We start from the raw sequence: 21,850 nt of genomic DNA on the forward strand, positions 1-21,850 counted from the left end.
TTAGGGTCTTAAATCTAGTTTATGATCTATAGCTTTTTCAAGCCTAGAAAAAAATATTCACTCAACATTAAAGTCCAATGATTGCTGAAAATTATGTTGTTTTAGCATTACATGGTATGATAATGCTTTATTGTTTTAGTACCTTACTTTACATCATAGAACAACATTTACTGTAAAATAGTATAAGATTCTAGGCTTTTGAGATGTCAAATAAAAAATTTAACACAGATGCACACCAAATTGATTAGTCTAATTTAACTCAATGTAATGATTTGGGGAGATACTAATGTATAACTTAACTCACCTTTATTGCAAATATAACTGTTTAAAACCCATTCTTTCAAAGCACTAAAGAATTAAAGAATAAAGCCTTGCACTGAAATTCACAAGCCTAGAATTTATTATCTGAACACAAAAAAACTTTGTGAAAACTTTATCTTAACATCGTTTTTATGACAAATTAGACTAAATGGACAGTAAACAGCCTAAAACTTAAATTGATTTTACATAAAGTAGGTATTCAGTACCTGAATTGCAAGTGTCTAATTTCAGACCAGTAGTATATCTGTTTACTCTGCCCAAATAAAATTCAGAGTTTATTTTTAAATATTCCCAATAAAATAATCACTTCTAAATAACCACTGAATCTTATGCAATTTCGTTTTCCTACTGTTAAGCCAGGTTCCAAATGACAAACTTTATTTTTTATTTATTTATTTTTATTCAAACAGAAAGTCACAAAAATTATCATCATCCTCATCGGTTCGCTCAGTCCCATGTAATTAATTTTTTTTTCATCTTGATCTTTTGTTAGCACTTCTATGAGTTCATCAGTTTTCCATTAGAGTTCTGAAAATGCTTCTTCATTCAGTTCAGCAGTACAGAATGACAAACTTTCTATCTTGCAAGAAAGAACACAAAAGGGAGCTTTACAGAAAATTTCTATATTTTTTCCTTAACCTTTCCAAGAAAGATGATGAATGAAAATAAATAATGAAAAAAATTATGAGGAAATAAAGGTGCTCACCTGATTTCCACATAATCTGCTACACAAGTTCCCCCAATGGCCTCCTCCAAGGAGAAGTTTGTGAAGTGCAATGCAATCTGTTGGCTGGTCTTCACCGTGATCCTATAAATGCATTCTAAGTTGTTGGGATAATTACTGGGGAAGTTTGGAGAAGTGAAAGTCCCAGATTCACCTGTATAGTCTTCCAAGCATGCTGTGAAAAGAAACAGATCGCAAGAGAGGAAATAAAAAATATTATACTACATTTACCAGACATTCAGTAATATACACTTCATTAATTTTTGCCAAAATACTTGATTTTCAATAGGCCATTCGGAGATGTTCAAAGAATGATTTCCTTTCAGAACAAAGTTTTTGGTCTCAAAGGCAAAAACAATTACTAATAGTAAACCTAAGCTGTGTAGTGGAATTTGTTACATATAATCGCGACTTTCTGGTTCTTGGAAGTGCTATAATTTTTTTAATCCATGCAAATTATCATAAACATTAAAAATTAGGCTCAACTGCAGAAGTCACAGGGGGAGGCCTAGCAGTAATTCAGTTCTGTTCTTCTTTTTGTACCCTTCTTTCAAAATGGTTTTTGTCAAAGCATGAATTTATGAGAAATGACAAAGCTGGTACTCAGCCACAGGGTGATAAATAGGAGATGAGACCCAGGGATCAGAGTGACCTTGAATCAACGCCCAGCTCAAACAATGACAAACTGTACAACTTTAGGCAAGTTGCTTCGCCTCTCTGACCCTCATCTCCAAGATGGAGTTGTAACTACCTTTGAGTGCACACCCAAGCGTCAGAGATATAATGCAATTAAAGGACTTGGACGTGCTACGTGCTCAGTAAATGGTAGTGACCATCATTATGCTTCGAAATAGAACAGAAAAGTGTAAGAAAAGCAGAGCATAAATGTGAGGAATAAATTAGATCGTTCATATGAAACATTTAGATAGTACCTGGATAAGTTTATGTCCTAGATAATGACTAACTGTTCTACTTTAACAGTTGACCTATTCAGTCCTTCAGACTCTCTAGTCACTAACCAACCCACTCCAAATGCCCTCCAAATCTGAGATATTTTCCAAAGAAAGTCTGGTTTCAATGCATTCTTAATGTATCTTCAGTTGGATCCAGTAATAATATAAATCTAGGATCCAGGAGTAGACACAGGTCTTTGACTGACAGGTTTTGGAGGAGAATAAACTATTATACTTTATGATGAATAAAAAAAAGAAAATGAGGATGTTCAGGTGTGCTATTTCCCCCAGTTGCAGCTGTATAGTCATACTCAGAAAACAAAAGAGGAACCACTGGCATTGAGAGCACAGAGACGCATAGGAAATACTACAGGTTCTCCTACCTATGTACGGCCTTCAGAGAACTGGCATTCACCATGCATTTATTTGGTTTACTCGATTTTAAACAGCAAGTAATCAAGGCTTAATTTATTGAAGGAGTTGACAGTGATATTTAACTTGAGGGATGAATGTTGTATATACTTCTATACTTTTCTACAGTCTGCCAAGATATTTCTTCAAGGGTCAAGGAAGAAAAGAAGGAAGGGAGGGAGAGAGGAAGGAAGGGAGAAAAAAAGGAAGGGAAAAGGCAGAGAAAAAGCAGGGGAGAGCAGGAGAGGGGCGGGAATGTGTGTGAAGAGGCGGTATATTAAGTATTTCAGATCCACTAACGAGTATTACTAAGATAAAAATTTATGGATCAAATGGACAGTAAGTGAAGGCTGTGACCCAGTCTCCCTGAGCTGACGAACTTACAGACTAATTGACCACCCCTGCAGTCAAGTAGCTTTAGCCAATAAATCAAATATCGAGAGCGAATTCTCTGCCCGTTTCACTTGTTCTTAAAATGATACTGTTCCTTGCTTTCCCACTCTACCCCCAGAGGGGAGATACAATTGCACTGAGTATTTTCAATGCAACTTGGAATGAGTCTGCAGGAGAATGGCCTGTATAATCAGGTTCCCAAGTAAAGGAAATTTTAATGAAAAATTTTGAGAGGTAATGCTGAGTAATTTCCCTGTACCTTGTCCATATGCAAGTGATTCTTGTAGTACTTGTAACGGGCAGGTGGGTGTGAATCCCTACTGAAATTCTGATTTACACATCAAGCTTCTTTTCCATTGTTGGCACAAAGGTAAAAAACAGTCCCTGAGGTATTCAAATGATCTTCACGCTGTTCACTTTGTTTAACACGCTGTATCCGACAACCTGCCCTCCTTCCCCAACACACCTATAACAAATAAACTCTTACCCATCGTTCAAAGTCAAATTCAAATATCACTTCCTCTGTGAAACATTTCCTGATCAAACAGAATTAATGTCCTTGTGCTCAATAAAACTTTATGCAAATTGCAATCTGAACCCCCAATATATATTTTATTGTGATTGTGTTTATGTGAGTATATTTCCTCTACTAAGCCTTTCCTCTCATTCATTGAGATATGAATGGGACCTTGTTAACCTTTATTAATTGTCACCACAGTACCCGGCCCAGATCACATCTAATAAATATTTGTTAAAAGTATATTACTTAATGTGCTGAAAACTAAGAAGTGGGGGACAAGTATCTAACTTCCTACCCTTGTCTCTAGGCCATCCCTACTCCTTCCACTTTTCTCACCTCATTTTCCCCTGTCCTCTCTCCTGGGTATATTGTGATTCTTTAATATTTTACAATGTTTACTAAATTTAAGTTATAGGAATCTCTGTTTCCAGCCATGGCAAGTAACTAATACTAGACTAGCCCCTCTCCATAACAGCTATAAAACTGGACAAAATATAGGAGGCACTGGACCACAGGCAGTCCAAGACTGCAATCCTTGACAGAAAGAAAATTCATGAGGTAGGAGTCTTGATTTCCTTGGCTTTTTATCTGGGCCAAGAATTTTCTGACCACAGCTGAAGCCAAAGTAGTGAATGACAGTCCTGTTAAGCTGAGGAAGCAGGGATCAGAGTATAGGGCTTCCAAAGGCACTGGCACTGCTCCAGTGAGGAAGACACATACGGAGAGGGGAACCAGGCATCTGCGGAAAGTTCCCTATGAACTCCTGCCAGAGCCTGGACTGGGCAAGCATGGGGTGAGACTTAGAAAGTCATGCCAGAGAGTAGCTCCTGCTAGGCTGGAGCAGGTACACCTGCTACAAATATTAAATGATAGAATATTTAATGTTAAAATTTGACTGTAGTTTTATGAGATTCACATATCTAATTTGTATTACAGAGAGAAAAACAATGGTTCTCTAAACTTAACGTACTTGTTTCTTGAAAGGTTAGTAAGTCCTCTTATCTAACTCTGAAATCTGTACAATGTTCACGTGTTCTTCCCTTGACAGTGTAAATTGCTGTTTATAGAATAATATTGATACTGGGAAGTATCAGTAGGCTTATGCTTAGAGGCGGTATACTGAGAATACGCTAGACTTTGGCTTCCTCTTATGCTTTGCAATAAACCACAAATAACTAAAGTTGAATATATTCCCATAAAAGGATATTCATGTGTTGCCATGATGCTTCTTACATCAACACAAGATAGAAACACGAAAAATGCCTTTTGTTTATGTCTTACGTAGCCAAAGGAAAACTCATATCCAATGGCAGTTTGCCCTTTATTATGGTCTAACAACATTTACAAAGAGACGAAGAAGAAAAGTAGATTTCTTCCATCCACTAAATTCAACTGAACTAGCAGTGGGAAAACACATCTCCGAAGATCAAAGACAGCTATTAGTAGGCCTCTCACATCTTTCTTTCTGACCAACTTCAAAAGAAAAAAAAAAGAAAAGAGGAAGTACACAAACATCTGCTGTGGACCACTACAAAATCACAAAACCGTATTTTTCTAAAAATCACAAGGTGTGTCTGCCTCTACTAGGCACCTTTAAATAAGTGTTAGTAACATAGCGTTCAGCTCATTATCCAAGGGAAAATTCAAAACACAGATAATCCTCCAACTCAAAACGCAATGATGGTATCGCCCCACGCGATTTGGGTGATGGGAGTAGGATAAACTGACCCTGTAGATAGAAGAATGTATCTCCTAGGGAGACCCTGGATTATGGGTAGCTGCTCCACCACCTCCCTGCTTTGGCTTGTGAGATAACTTTTGTGATTAGCCAATCACACTAGGGATCCACCTATAGGTGGTGCTTTCTGAAATCATCTAGGAAACTTCTTGTGTTTACGTGAATACCTATGACCTCAGATTTTCTGATGAACCCCGGAACCGCCATCTGCTTTTATTGGCATATTTGGTTTAACAACCTTCAAAGTGAAGACTTGAGAGAATATAAAATTACAGGTTCAATTTCTTCACGAGGAAAGAAGAAGCCTCCCTAACCCAAATTTAACATTTGCCTACAATTTTCTGCTGGGTGGTCACGGTCATGGCTTTTTCTTTTCCCATATCGATGACCAATTTTAATGAACATGAATATAAGCTAAATCACTAAAGCAGCTATTGTAAAACTGTATTTGGATATCAGTAATTCTATTTTAAATCTGGCACAATCATGGCGGTTTACACCTATTACATAATTTTCACAGAAAATGTCTCATTTTATCTTCCCCAACTATGTGAAACAGCCAGGCATTATAACCTCCACTTCTTAGAGATGAAGGTACAGGTGAAGGATATGAGACTCCTGGAGGTTAAGCTCTGAAAATCACTCAGTTCAGACACGACAAAGATAAAATTCAACCCCAAGTGCTTCCTTTCCAAATCCTGTGGTCTTTATTAATCCTGGTTTCTCTAAGCATGAAATGTCAATTTAGAAATGAAGGTGAGTAGAAAACTAAGAATATCACAATGTTTTGTTTAGCATCTTTATTCTAAGAACTGAGAAATATGATAAATAAGATAAATCTACTGAGCTGGGAAGTGCTGGGAAACCCATATCTACAAAAATATGAGAAACTACTGACCAATGAGGAAGTAAATCTTTAAGAGATCAATAGACGTACTTAAAAAACCTTAAAAATATCTGAATATCTCAGAGCAGAAAATACAGAATTCAAGTTGGATAGAAAGAATCAGAGAGGCTTGTGACTTGCCCAAAGCTTTCCAAGTTAGCAGCAAGGCTGGGACTAGAACCGAGGCTCTGACTTCACCTTCAGCCTTTCTTTCACCAAATAATAGAAAGTATTTTCCCCCATGAGCAGTTACAGCCCAATCCACCATTACACCTCAGTTGTAATTCTACAGCAATTTATATGCTAGGACTTGACTTTCAGAGTCTCTGATGAAATGCAAAGTTTCATTAGAGCCACTTGAATTGCTTGGTGAAAACCTACCCTAGACCTATGTGAATCAGAATACTTGGGTGGGGTTCTGATACCTGAATCTGTAACAAGAAAACCCCACCTCGAGCATCCAATGAACACTAGAGTTTGAGAACACAGCTCTGCCGGATTGAAGTTTTGAAATAGAAACAGACTCTCTCTATGCATTTCTTCTAAAGAAACCCTCGCTTTCCCTTCTGGTAATCATTTCTTGACTTCTCACTCTTAGATGCCTCTTCTGGGCTCAGATCCAGGGTGATGGATGAAAAACAGCACTAAACACCCACTGCCGGGTAGGTGGGAACTCTGAGCGGGGAATGAGAAGGACGTGAAAGCCCACGCAGGCGCAGCGGCCATGGCTCACGGGCCCAGCCGCTCTGCGGCATGTGGGATCTTCCCGGACCGGGACACGAACCCGCGTCCCCTGCATCGGCAGGCGGACTCTCAACCACTGCGCCACCAGGGCAGCCCAGGGCCGACTTTTAACCTAATGTTGATGTGCTTCTGATACTTCCTGGACATTTCCCCAAACAACTGTAAAGCTCTTCCCCTAGCAAAAAATAGGAAAAGCCCACTGTCGTTCTACTGTAGCTCTGAATGGGATGTTACCAGCCACCCCCATGTGCAGGGCATCGAGAGCTTTTCTAAGAACTAGTCTAGATTTGGTAAAACAAATGAATTCCATGTTTGAACTGGATTGCTTGTGTGTGGCTTCTAAACCAACTTAGCTGTGTATTCTTGGGAGGATAAATTCAATTCTGGACTTCAATTTTCCTCATTTGAAAAATAAGGTAATTGGACTACATAAGGTAATCAGACTAGATTAGTGTTTTGAGTTTTCTGGCACACCATAAAAATACATTTACATCAATCATGTACATACACAGATAATGCAAAGAGGTTTCATGAAGTAACACCAAACCCTTCATGATAAGCTCTGATATTTTCTAGTCTATTCTGATATTTTCTAGTCTAATCTTTTCTATTCTATTCCATACTTTTCGCAAATGTAGGTAGCAATCTGATAAGATAATATCATGACCCACTGGGGAGTCATGAATGCTTCAATGTTTGAAAAACACTAGACTAGAGGTTATACAGGTTTTCTTCTAATGTTAAAGTAGAAAGTGCGTCAGGTACGTTTCTCTATTCTTTCTTATCCTTTTAAAGTACCCTCTTGGTAGGATTATATTGACGTATATGCAGTAGATGTTGATAGAAAATAAAATTACAGTTTAAATTAAAGTTAACTAATCAAGTATATTGTCTCTGAATTCAAATATTTTGTACGTTAAATTAGCAAACACTTAAACCCCCGGTTCATAAATCAGTTACTAAGAAATTCCTAAGGGTTTCTAGCCGCCAGCATTTTCTAGTTAGGTCTTTGTCTCTGTTGCCCCAGGCACATCTGGATGAAAGCAGAAACGCTGATGGGGGAGGGAGTCAAGCAAGGAGCAGAAGTCAATCTCTTTTCCTCCCACACACATTTTTAGGGGCTGACATCACAGCCCCATGGTACAACTACAGATGGAAAAGTAACTGGATTCAAGTCAGGAAATTTAACCTTTACCAGATGAAGGCAAGAAACAGCAGAGAAACTCACACCTGTGGTGCCAACGGACTAAAAGCCAACAACCCAGGACTGTCATTAGTGCCTAAAGATAACTTTTGCTAAAGCAGTAAGATAGGATGAGGGCCAGTGACTGAGCGTCCGTTGACACTTTTCCCTAACACCGCAGAAAATGTCAAAAATAAGATGACAGCTGAACAGAAAGCATCCCACCACCCCCCTCTTTCCAGGTGGGCAGCGAACTCAGACTCGGGCCGCCCGCCTGGCTGTGACCAGCCCGACCTGCACATCAGTCTCCTGAGCCGTCCTCCCCTGAGCAGTCCTTCAGGGGCGCCCTCAGCAATTCATGAGAGCCCGTCCCTCGTGTCCTCCTCTATGGGAAACCGAGACAGGCTCCTAAATGGTAAGATGAGGGTGCCGTACGGCCTCCCGGATCCCGTGATTAGATTGCTGTTTAGAATATCTGACTGTGGTAGCCAGGCTGATGAAATCATCCAGCAAAGGGCAGGCGCACAGAGACCAGCCAGGCTCAGCCAAGGGGTGGAAAGCAAACGCTTCCTTGTCTGTGATTTCAGCCCTGTCTGGACCAAACACAGCCAAAGTAGCGATGACCTCACGGGGAGGCGGACTGGAGAGTCTTTAGGGTTTGCCACCTCAGGATGTCCTTCTCTCTCATCACCTGTCTTTTCTTTGTCAGTTTTCTCTTCTGTCCAGCTTGCTTCTTTCCTTTCTCAGAACTTACTTTTATTTTACCTGTATCTTATCTTTCTGAATTAAAATTTCTCATCCTCCCTGCCAAATTACTCCTATTGCACTAGATATTGCTTTACAAGCCAGCGTGGTTTTAGCGAGGCTGTGTGAGTCATTGCAGAGATACTGCATATTGTTACAAAGATTTCCATAATATTTTAGGAGGTCCCACCTGTATCGTTTGTTATCTGAGTTACAGCTAGTTTATTCATGCAGCAAATTAAACGTGTGTCCATAGTTGATTAAAGGCAGAAGACATCCAAAAGATCATCAGATCCAATCCCTTAATTTTACAGATGAGAAAACTATGGCCCAGACAGTTCAAGTGACTTGCTCCAAATCCTAATCTAATATTCAGCTGTGGTTTGGGCCAAAAATATGAGGCATATAAAACCACAAAAGTATGGAAAATTGTGTGCAACTAGAATTTCTTGAGAAGCCGGTTTTGGTCATTGGATGTGAAAAATCTGAACGAAGTCCAGTAAACATGTCAATCACATAACATAACCAACTGTAACTGCTGGGGATTCAATTTCCCAGGTGCTGGAGCTGGATAATGAACTATCTCGAGAGTGGAGCCCACAGGAGAGAAAGGTGTATGATTTTCTCACACTCAGGATCCTGGAGAAATCTAAAGCCACGCTTCCAAAACAGAACTTGAACTATTACAGAGAACAGCCTGAAATGAACAATAGTGGCCAGCTGCTCTGAGAGGAAATAAGTGAGAAATTGGTGGAAACTCCAAGGGGAAGATTAATTTACCTTTTTTTTTTTTTTTTTTTTAAGGGAGTGCGGGCTTTAACAGATGAGAGGCTGGGGAGTTCTGGAGGCAGGACGGTGTCAGAGGGAGCACATCTGGTACAGGGAAATGCTCTCAGTACTTTCTTAAGCTGCCGAGAATTACATGTTTCTGGGACAATCAAAGGTGTGAAATGCTTGGGAAGCTCAGTCACACACCCCCACCCCCTGTATGTCTATACTGCATAGTATTTTGGTCCATGAACTATCTTTCTAAATATTATGCAAAAGGAAAACCCAGACTCCCTAAAAAGGTACACATCCCAGGTGGGAACAGGAGCCTAAGAAAACATGGCACCCTCCTAAATCCCATAGGTTCTGGGGCTGGGAGCATCTCTGGTTTATGCATGACCTCAAAGACCCTGCTGGCAAAGGGTGTTTGTTTCTCACACTGCATTTGCAAAGAGCAGAGTAATGATGAGAATTAAGTAATAGGAAAAATACACTAAAAGGAAAGAAGCTGAAAAGATTCAATTTCATTAAGTAAAATTTAGAAATGCTCATTTTAACCAAAAAATCTTTCATTTTCTGCCATAGAATTACATGTAGTAGTTTCTTATTCTGTTGTCCTTTTTCTAAGTTCTTTCTTTTTTTTTTTTTTTAGTGGAGTAAAATAAAATTGCTTTACAATGTTGTGTTAGTTTCTGCTGTACAATGAAGTGAATCAGCTATATGTATACCTATATCCCCTCCCTCCTGGACCTCGCTCCCCTCCTTTCCCCCATCTAGGGCATCACAGAGCACCGAGCTGAGCTCCCTGTGCTGTACAGCAGGTTCCCACCAGCTATCTATTTTACACGCGGTAGTGTATTTATGTCAAACCTAATCTCCCAATTCGTCCCACCCTCCCCTTCTCTAATTTCTTAAAATAAGTGTTTGGTCTCTTTTGTAACACTTAATTTTGACAGAATTTTAAGCTCACAGAAAAGTTGTAAGAAAAAGCTCCCAAATTCCTTTTACTCAGATTTACTACATATGTATATTTTGCTCCCATTGCTTTATTATTCCTAAGAACATAAACATTCTCTTACAAAACCAGAGTGCAATTACCAAAATTAGAAAATTTAACATTGATAAAATACTCTTACCTTTTCATTACTCTATATTTAATATGGAAGGCACTTAAGTCACTACACTTTATTCTAAAAGCATCTTTCATTATGTCACAGATTCTGGCATGAAGTATTCTCACAGTGCTATCCTTTAATGCAGTAAGTGAAACCAAGCATACAATGCTATTTTATTACCTGCTGATGCATCAATTGCTTCATAGTTTATTAAAAAGCCTTCATAAGCAAGGTCAGAGTCAGCCACAAATGTAAGCATTAATGAGTTGTCACTACTGGTAAGAGAGGGTGGGATGGATTTTCCACAATATCTATTTGAAACCAAGAAAGAACACAGGTTTAAAAACTTTCAGTATGCTTGAAATGATGTACCCCAAATTAGGACATATAAAAAAATAACAACAATAATATCCCCTATTAACCTTAAAAAACAAGTATATTTCAAGCACAAACCATTTACAAAGTTGCTAAAGATCATCCAATTCATGATTACTTCCTTTAGATGGTTTTATGTATGTGCTTAGCTGTGTGACTTGTAACAGAAGTTCAATGAAATTAGAAATTACGAGCTATAGGAGTCACCATACCGCACATTACTGAACTTATTCATAGAAATGTAATCAACACACTTACGCAACAAAGGAAAACCATGTATTATAAACTCAGAGAGCACAGACTCTAGAGTCAGGTCTATCTCTTAGAGGCTTTATGACTTTGGGCAGAGGACTCAACATCTATGCTTCAGTTTTCCCATCTGTAAAATGGGGGTGATGACACCACCTACTTCATAGAGTTGTTTTGAGAATTGTATGAGTTAATACACTGTATATAAAGAACTTAGAACAGTGCCTGGAATTGTAAGCCTTATACAGGTGGAACCTATTGTCTTTACCCAGCTGGCCTATGCAGAGGTAAGAGTTTGTTTACTAAACCATGTCAAGTTTTTGTTGAAGAAAACAATTTTACTCAGAAAAACTCTTGTAGTAAAGCTAAAAGACATTATGTCGTGAGCTTTTATCTAGAGAAACATTTATAAGAAGGAGTGGCTAGAAAATAGAAATCTCAATTCAGAGAACACTTGGTAAAAGTACCTTAACGGAATGACAGGGGGAAAAAAATAGAAACCAAAATAAGACAAAGTATTAAATATGGGAAATAGATGAGTTAATTTCTGTAAAAGAAAAAGGAAAAGAAAAGGTGTATAATACCATTTCAGTTTTAAAAATGACAATATCTTGATCAAAACAAGGTAGATGAATTAATTAATATTCTAAATGTCTCTCTATATGCCCATGTCTGCCAAATTTGGACTAGATCATTGTAGTTTATGTCATTCAGCAAAAATTATGTATTTTTCAGTGATTACAAGTCAAGTATAAAAAAGAAATAGAAAAAAAGAAGGAATTTTAAAAACTTAAAGATTAAGACAAGAAAGATCAAAAAATGAAGAGGGAGAATAAAACTGGGGGAAAAAATAAGTTCAAGGAAATAATGGATAAAGAAAAATGTTTAAAAAATGGATGAGGAGGGCTTTCCTGGTGGCGCACTGGCTGAGAGTCCGCCTGCCGATGCATGGGACACGGGTTCGTGTCCCGGTCCAGGAAGATCCCACATACCGCAGAGCGGCTGGGCCCGTGAGCCATGGCCGCTGAGCCTGCGTGTCCGGAGCCTGTGCTCCACAGCGGGAGAGGCCACAGCAGTGAGAGACCCACATACCGCAAAAACAAACAAACAAAACAACAACAACAAAAAAAAATGGATGAGGAAAAAGAAAATGAAATACAAAAAGAAGGGGAAAAAGGAATCAGGAGATATCTATTTCCAACAAAGAGGTAATAACAGGGGCTGGATTTACATAATCTTGTATCTGAAACTGAAAATCTGGACAAAAATAGATAGAACAATGGCTCTCAAGACACTGGCTACCAAGCAGTGAAGGACAATGACCCTTCAGAGACAGGAGACAAGTGAGTTTAAAAGCCAAACTGGAAATGATCAAACTGTTTCAAAGTAACTTAACTGCATCCCAAAACAAAGCCCAAGAATACAGTAGTGTCCAGTGTACAAACACAAAATTGAGAATGTGTGTCATCCTATCAAATATTACCAAGCATGAAAAGAGGAGGAAAGTATGACCCATAATGAGAAGAAACACTGATCAATCTAAACGTAGCAAGAAATGACACGGAGGACTGAATTAGCAGACAAAGACATAAAAATAGTTATAACTGTATCCCGCCAATTTAAGAAGCTAGAGGCAAAAAAATAATGTGTAAAGTAGAGATGTGGAAGATATAAAAGATGGCCCCAGATGAATTTCCAGAAGTGAAAACTACCATGTCTGAGATGAAAAGATGCATTTGGTAGGATTAATAGCAGATAGACACTGTAGGAAAGAAGATTAGTGCACTTGAATACAGAGTAATAGAAACTTTCCAAAATGAAATGCACAGAGAACAAAGACACAAAATCAAATGAAGAGAATATCAATGAGTTCTGGGACAACATCAAATGGCCTAAGATACATGTAATCAGAGTCCCAAGGGGAGGGGAGACAAAAAAAGCGTTTCAAGAACTCATGGTCCAAAATGTTTCATATTTCATAAAACTGTAAAGCCTCAGGTCAAAGGAGCTCAACAAAATATTAGCCTGACGGAGAAAACTCAGATGAAAAATGAGCACGTACAGAATGATGCCACTTTTATATAATTCCAGAATATGCAAACTAAGTTACAGTGATAGAAAGCAGTTTCATAGTTTCCTGGGGCTGGGGATGAGGAAAAAAGTGAGGAATTGTAACGGGCAGGAAGAAGGTGTGAGGGTAAAGGATATGTGCATTATCTTGATTTTGGTGATGGCTTCATGGGTATATCCACATGCCGAAAGGTAATTACTAATGGCCAAGGCTACAGAGTAGTGAGTAGTGATGTAGAAATGGTCACTGAGAAGTGTGTTGATCTCACCTGGTTTTTATAACACAACATGATGGACTTTAAATCCATCACTGAAGCAGGAGTGCAAGAAAGCAGGAAGTTTTTGTGTTAAAAATCGAAAAACAAAATAATCTCACCTCCCAAGAGATGTCCGAGAACCAGTGTCATAAACTTCCAGATAGTCCTTTGTGCAATTGTAATGAAACTCCAGATGAAATTCCCTGAATCTCAGATGAATCAGGTGACCAGGCTGGACTATTACGTGCCAGGTACAGTTGACACCATGGGGGTAGATATTTGGATGGCCAGGACTTTGAATGCTTCCTGTTGACTCTGTAAGAACTTTTCCACATGCTGTTGAAATAAAAATAATAATAATTATCAGAACAAGTAACCAACAAATAAATAATTTCAAATAAAATAATCTGATCATAATCCCTTAAAAGGTCAAAAAGAAAAAGGTTCCTTCTATGTCACTGAAGATAACCTAGTTTTTCTCTTATTAATAAACATCAATTAATTACTGACACGTGCTGATTAGGAAATATATATATTTTCTTTGCCTTTGCGTGTACTGCAAAATTTTTACAGTGTAGATGACTACACATCTGTAGTGTAGATTAAATTTCTATAATAATTTATTTCCATTGTTCACTTATTCTGATACAAGCCCAAGAGGCAAAGTAGGGGAATCAATCTCTTACCCAAAGCCGCAGTACTAAATTTAGCCATGAAACCATGATTTTCAGCAGAAGAACTTTTCACGAATATGACATGAAGAAAATTGTACACGGATGTTATAAACGAAGGTATGTCTGTGCCACAATACTTTTTATTTTCAGGAGAACCCAAAATGGAACTGCTACCAATCTAAGTAAAAAAGATATGTTCAAATTTATTTTGTTAGATATTTATTTTGGAAAACTGCTTCAAAAATAATTTTTTCTAAAATGTTTATTAGTATAGTAAAAATCAATTTTAGAATATTTTAGTCTCCCGGAAAGAAACTCTATCCCCCTTAGCAGCCGCTCCCCATTCCCCTCAAACCCCAGCCCCAGGATGCCACTAACTTACTTTCTATTTCTATAAGATATTATAGAAATAGAATGGACATTTCAAATAAATTAAATCATACAATATGTGGCCTTTTATAACTAGCTACTTTCACTTGGCATAATGTTTTCAAAGTTCATCCATTTTGTATCATGTGTCATTACTTCATTTCTTTTTAATGCCATATAATAGTCCACTGTATGGATATATCACATTTTATTAATACACATCAATTGATGGACGTTTAGGTTGTTTTTACATTTTGGCTACTATGAATAACGACTGAAGTCATTCATGTACAGATTTTTGTGTGGATGTGTATTTTCGTTTCCCTTCAGTGTATACCTAGAAGTGGAATTGCTGGATCAAATGATAACTCTACGTTTAACTTTTCAAGGAACTACCAATTGTTTTCCAAAGCAGCTGTACCATTTAAATGCTCACCAGCAGTGTGTAAGTGTAAAAGGGCTCCAATTTCAACACTTGTTATTATCTGACTTCTTGATTATAGTATCCTAGCGGGTGTGAAGCAGTATCTCATTGTGGTTTGATTTGTATTTCCCTGATGATCAGTGATGTTGAGCATCTTTTTCATGTGTTTACTGACTAGTCGTATATCTTCTTTAAAGAAATATATATTCATATTCTTTGCCCATTTAAAAAATTAGATTATTTGTTTTTAATTTCGATGAAGTCCAATTTTTCTTTTGTTGCATTTTTTTTGTGCCAGATCTAAGAAGGCTTTGCCTAACCCAAGGTCACAGATATTTACTCCTATGTTTTCTTCAAGAGCTTCATAGTTTTAGCTACGAAATTTAGGTCTATGGTCCATTCTGAGTTAATTTTTGTGTATAGTATAAGGAAGGAGTCCAGTTCCACGATTTTGTATGTGCATACTCAGCACCACTTGAAAAAACTACTTTTTCCCATTGAATTGTCTTGGCACCCTTTTCAAAAATCAAGTGGTCATAAAGGTATGAATTTATTTCTGGATTTTCTATTCTGTTCCATTGCTCCATATTTTTATCCTCACCTGAATAACACACTGTCTTGATTATTATAGCTTTGTTCTAAGTTTTAAAATCATAAGTGTGACTCCACCAATGTTGTTCTTTTTCAACAATGCTTCTGGTTATTCTGGTTCCCTTGCATTTCCAATCGAAGTTTACAATCAGCTTGTGAATTTCTGCAAAAGTGCCCCCTGGGATTTTGGTAGAGATTGAATTAAATCTTCAGATAAATTTAAGGAGTACTGCCATCTTAACATTATTATGTCTTCTAATCCATTAACATGAGATGTCTTTCTATTTATTTAGATCTTCAATTTCCTTCAATGACATCTTGTAGTTTTCAGAGTACAAATTTTACGTCTTTTTAAAGCTATATTCCTCAATATTTATTCTTTTTTGCTATTGTAAATGGAATTGTTTCCTTGATTTCATTTTCAAATTGTTCATTGCTAGTATATAAAAAAGTGACTTTCATATTTTGATCTTATATCCCACAACCTGCTGAATTTGTTTATTAGTTCTAATAGCTTAAGTGTGTGTGTGTTTGTGTATAGATTCCTTATGATTTTTTATATACAACATCATGTTATCTGTGAATTGAGATAATTGTATTCCTTCCTTTTCATTCTGGATGCATTCTGTTTCCTTTCCTTGCTTAATTGTCCTAACTAGAATTTCTAGGTTTTTGTTTGTTTGTTTCTTGTAGCAGAAAGGCATTTATTTATTCATTCAACAAATGGGGCTTGAGCTCCTTCTATTTGCCGGGCTCCCCCTCCTCCCCTCAAAAACAAAAACAGTCTCGCTTCCAAGACTCAGGTCGTCTCATCGATTCGAAAACTTTGCAGCAGATATTGATACTCCAGTACTGACCTTTAAAATTTTATCCTCACAAATTCAATCTCATGAATCTATTAATTATCATGGTTCCAGCTGAAAAAGCCCACTTTTCTTTTTTTAACGTTGCCTTCTCGCTTTATGATGTGATAACCTCTTAAAAGGACTTTGTGTGTTTAGATCACATACTCAAATATCCCCAAACTTGTTTCCCCCGCCCCTGTCCCCGTCCTCCCATCTCTGCTGGCTTCCTCACTGCCCGTTTTGGCCCTTCGGGAGGGACTCTGCCTGTGCGAGCTCGTGGGCATCTCTACCCTCGTGGGTCTTTTAAAAAAAACACCCAAAACCTGCCAACAATGCACATCCTCACACGTTTTTCCACTCTTTGCTTTCTTTCACTTAGTGTCTCCTGGGGTTGGGTCCACATCAGTGTAGGAACCGTCCTGCGGTTTCTAGCAACGGCAGGTTACTCCTCTGAAAGGAGGGACTAACTCATGTCACCTGGTTATTCCTGGTTTCGTGGCCAAGACAAGAAGGTCAGCCTTCGTGTCCAGGTGAGGCAGCTGAGGGCACCGGCGGCCCTCCCTAAACGGCCGAGAGGGAACCCCTAACGTGGCCGCGGGGCACTGTCAGCCCAGAGCCGAGTCCGGGAAGGGCCAGGAGACCCCGAGGCCGCCCCACTGCTCCGCTCCAGTATAATGTTGAATACAAGTGGTGAGAACAGACATCTTTGTCTTTTTACTGACCATAGAGGCAAAGCATTTAGTGTTTCATCACTAAATATGATGTTAGCTGTGGGTTTTTTTTTTTATAGATGCCCTTTATCAGATTAAGGAAGTTCCCTTCTATTCTTGGTTTGTTGAGTGTTTTTATCATGAAAAGGTATGGAACTTCGTCAAATGCTTTCCTTTTTTCTTTTTTTTTCTTGCATCTATTGAGGTAATTATGTGGGTGTTTTTGGGTTTTTTTCCTTTATTTTATTTTACACTGACTGATTTTTGGACAGATAGCAACCTTGCATTCCTGGGGATAAATCCCATTCGGTCATGGTACATAATCCTCGTTATATGCTGCTGGGTTCAGTTAGCTAGAATTTTGTTGAGAATTTTGCACCTATAAACTAGTTTTGTTTCATGTAACTGATTTGAGGAAAACGTGACATAATATTTTTAATAATATCCAATCAAGTGCAAATATTCAAAAGTGTTTTACTCTCACCTCAATATAATCTGTATCACAGTGGGCAGAACTTCCCGTGTCAAAGGCAGTGAAGTTGAGAAGAACCACTTGGCTTTGGGGTTGGTGGATGGCCCACCTGCAGATCCTTTCTCCTGGATACACATTAGGATAAAAGGGCGAGCGGATGACCCCTTCTCCAGTTAATTCACCTCCACACGCTGGAAGTATGAAAAAGACAGTAGTGTTTGTCCAGAGATAAATGACTGTTGCCCTCAATTTTACTGCAAAGCTTCACTCCGCAGAAGGACATAATGGAATGTAACACTACTATTAGAATTTTCCCCTTACCACTGGAGGACGTAAAATTACTCAATTATTTCAAGAAATGAAAATGTTATAATCAGGCAAATGAGACATTTAAATTAAGGCATGAGTTTTCTTACCGACTTGATAAACAGCACTGAAACTAGCTCTTACAACAGAAGCGTCTATTTTAAGCCTGATCCAGATACTATTAGTAATGGATTTAATGTGAGAGAGGGTTTCACTGCCACAGACTTTTCCAAGTAAGGTTTGATCATCTCGAACCTAAACAGAAGAAGAAAATTGATCTGTAATCCTAATCGAGAATCCTAATCAATAAAGAAAAGGAAAGAAAGAAAAGAAGCACAAATACAAAAAATTAAAAATGACAAACATGATACAGAAACACTTGTTTAATATGATAATTCTACGTACAGCACTATGTTAATATAGTTGAATGTTTGAAATGGTTATTTCCAGAAAAATATAAATTACTAAAATTATCTCAAGGAGAAGAAAAATAAAATCTGAATAGGCAATAAGCCATGGATAAAATTGAATATAATACAAACAATTAGTTCCCCCCAAAAAAACTCCTAGAAGATGCTCTACCTGGTAAGTTATATTAAACTTCTAAGGAAAAGATAATTCCCATATATAATTTGTTCTAAGGAACCCTCAAACATGGAACAATTCCCAAATCATTTGTCTCAGAACCATCTCACCAAATCCCAACATAGATAATACAAAGGAAAACTATGGGTAGATCTCACCTATTAATATAGATATGAAAATCCTAAACACAGTTCTAGAAAAATGAAGTCTCTCCATTGTTAGGCTTATATATCAAATAAAACATGAGGTTAAGAGTAATCCAAGGATTGTTTCAAATTATATATACTTTTTAACATCTTTATTGAAGTATAATTGCTTTACAGTGGTGTGTTAGTTTCTGCTGTATAACAAAGTGAATCAGTTATACATATACATATGTTCCCATATCTCCTCCCTCTTGCATCTCCCTCCTACCCTCCCTATCCCACCCCTCTAGGTGGTCACAAAGTACCGAGCTGATTTCCCTGTGCTATGTGGCTGCTTCCCACTAGCTATCTATTTTACATTTGGTAGTGTAGATATGTCCATGCTACCCTCTCACTTCGTCCCAGCTTACCCTTCCCCGTCCCTGTGTCCTCAAGTCCATTCTCTACATCTGCGTCTTTATTCCTGTCCTGCCCCTAGGTTCTTCATAACCACTTTTTTTTCTTTAGATTCCATATATATGTGTTAGCATACAGTATTTGTTTTTCTCTTTCTGACTTACTTTACTCTGTATGACAGACTATAGGTCCATCCACCTCACTACAAATAACTCTCAAATTAAGCTCACTAATAGATCCAATAAGCTAAACTATTTATCTCTATAGATGTCAAAAAGTTTGTTAGCATTCCTATTTATTAGAAACAAAACTCTTAGAAAGTCAGGAGCAAAAGATAATTTCCTTTGTATTATAAAGACCACCTATTTTAAATCAATAGTCAGTATCTTATAGTGTGGTGGCCATGAGCATGGTCTACAGAGTCATGTAAACTGGATTCAATTCCCACCTCTGTCACTTACAAACCTCCACACTTAGTAACTTTGAACAAGTTACTAAATCTAAGCCAAGCTCAAGCAGTTGGAGCAAACAGGTGAAACAAACGTGTGAATTCCTTAGCGAAATGCCTAGTGCTAGAAAAGGTGGACTGAAGAACAGCTATCGTTATCCTTGACCTTTCTGAAGTTCCTCACTCAAATCAGGAATTCTTCCGTGGATATTCATACTACCTTTGTTCTACAGAATTCTTTTGGAAGAGCTAGCCATCCACCTACTAATCCATTCCCTCGACTAACATCTTCAAGGCATCAACAAACACCAGGGCCTGTACTGGTGATATTGCTGTGAAAGACAGTCACTGATCACAGGAACTCACAAGAAGCAAGCACTTTTTTTTCAAAAGCGTGAGTGTCACGTTCAGGGAAGTAGAGAATATGCTCTTTTACTACTTAACACAATGGGGCTCCACGGGTACCTCAGTTAGGCATTTTGGAAATCCGTGAAGGCATGTTTGGTTTTGTTTTCATTATTAACAGGATGGGGGTGGGGCGCTACTGGCATTTAGCGGCTGGGGACCCAAGATACTAAACACCCTGAAATGTGAGAGACAGTCACACACAACGAGGATTCTCCTCTCTCCTATGTGACCTTCAATGCAGTGACAGTTACAAGTGTAAAATCTAGCTCTGTTTTATATACCAAGTGCAAAATATTTTTGCTCAATTCTAACACACACCGGATTTTCCAGGATTACAAGTAGAGTGTAAATCAAAAGAAGTTCTTTTTTTCCTCCTGGAAATCTGCCAAGAATTGGTCGCCATTTCAGAAAATTCACCAACCTACATAGCCACGTCGGCCCGCGTTTTTAGTGCAGCGCCGATAGGGTTTAGGGAGCAAACAAGTTACGACTTCATTCTGTCTTCCAAGTGCAGCTTGCCTAGGCTTTTAACGTACTGTCATAACTTTTAAAGTTTAATTTAATTTAATTTAATTAATTTATTTGGTTGCGCCCTGTCAGTTGTGGCAGATGGGCTCCTTAGTTGTGGCATGCATGTGGGATCTTGCTCCTTGACCAGGGATCAAACCCAGGCCCCCTGCATTGGGAGCATGGAGTCTTAACCACTGTGCCACCAGGGAAGTCCCCATATATATATATTTTTTACTTTGCTTTATTTCTCCTAAATCTTACACTTACAAATTTATTTTTATTTATATAATGTATGTATACAATGTGAGCTGATATTATCTATGAATTTCATTTCAGAATAGCATATGGTTGATATAAGAAGGTCTTAAAGTGTAGAGAACCATTGACTTAACCAAATACTCTGAACTCCTACAGAGAATTAGGGAATATTTCTCGCAGAAGTAACTTTTAAGTTGAAACTTGGAAGAACATCCAGGTCAAAGAGAATGGGCAGTAAAGGGAAGAGCTTAAAAGTATAATCCTCAAAGCTGGTAGGGATATGGTAACATGTTACTCCCATACATAACTGGTTGGAAGTATAAATTTCTGGAAAATAATTGGACAATATGTATCAGGAGTCTTGGAAATGTTCATAGTTTTGGACCCGGTAACTTCACTGCTCACTCTCTGTCATAAGGAAATCATTCAAGATGCAGACAAAGACACACAAGGTTCCACATCAGCGTATGCTCTATAGACACAAGAATTGAAAATATTCCACACGTCTAATAATAGGAGGGTGATTAAATAAATCATGGTACAGCCATATGATAGAGTCTTACACAGACACTGGCAATCGCATGCCTCTCCACTGACTCATCCCAAACCAGTTCCTTTCTACGAGCTGAACGCAAATTTCACACACAGCCATAAAGTTATGCTACGTAGCTCTCCAACCAAACAGCAAATCTCTGAAGGAAGAGAAAATTTCCATATCACCTTCAGCATCTAACACAGAACTTTGCCAATAGGTGTCTGACAGACACTTGTTGATTCATTAATTTTAAGGCGTGGCATGGCGGTTCAATTTTTGCTAGAGACGCAGGCATGCTACAGTTCTTGGAAACCGGAAAGCATGAAACACGGAGTAAGATATCCTCCTGTTCTCGAACCCTCTGGGGTGCCCTTCGCTTCTGCTAAGACCGTAGCAAGCGTCTCTCTTTTCTATTTTGCCCATTGGAAGATGACAAGGAGGAAGAAAAACAGTCAAAAAGCAGCAGAGCAAAAGCTAAAGCAGGCCGTCCCCCTGGGCCTCACTAATGAAATTCAAGGACTCCAGCAAGGAGAAAGGCAGCTGCAGTCCAAATGTTTTAAGAGGAACTTATAGGGCTCAAGGGCTTTAAACCTAGAAGGTACAATTGATTTTGGCTATGTTTCTCTCTCTCGGTGGAAATGAAACCTTATTAATTCTGAAAGTCTATATTCTCCCTGGATCCCAGGCATGGCAATACTATAACCACAATCCCTCAGTGCTCT

General features: G+C 38.3%; 1 protein-coding gene across 2 annotated transcripts in view; it reads right to left on the reverse strand.

Moving 5' to 3' along the window:
- The window catches only part of CUBN (cubilin), a 269,991-nt gene that overhangs the window by 200,662 nt on the left and 47,479 nt on the right, over positions 1–21,850 (reverse strand). For both annotated transcript variants that reach the window (XM_024750090.1, XM_024750089.1), the window contains exons 19-24: positions 17,953–18,097; positions 17,549–17,727; positions 14,138–14,303; positions 13,571–13,787; positions 10,681–10,811; positions 1,028–1,220 (exon numbers count right to left, since the gene is read on the reverse strand). In XM_024750090.1, the coding sequence (XP_024605858.1) occupies positions 1,028–1,220; positions 10,681–10,811; positions 13,571–13,787; positions 14,138–14,303; positions 17,549–17,727; positions 17,953–18,097 (1,031 nt within the window). The remainder of the gene's footprint in view (positions 1–1,027; positions 1,221–10,680; positions 10,812–13,570; positions 13,788–14,137; positions 14,304–17,548; positions 17,728–17,952; positions 18,098–21,850) is intronic.

This window comes from Neophocaena asiaeorientalis, unplaced genomic scaffold (genome assembly GCF_003031525.2).
Source record: "Neophocaena asiaeorientalis asiaeorientalis breed wild unplaced genomic scaffold, Neophocaena_asiaeorientalis_V1.1 scaffold4, whole genome shotgun sequence".
NCBI lineage: Eukaryota > Metazoa > Chordata > Mammalia > Artiodactyla > Phocoenidae > Neophocaena > Neophocaena asiaeorientalis.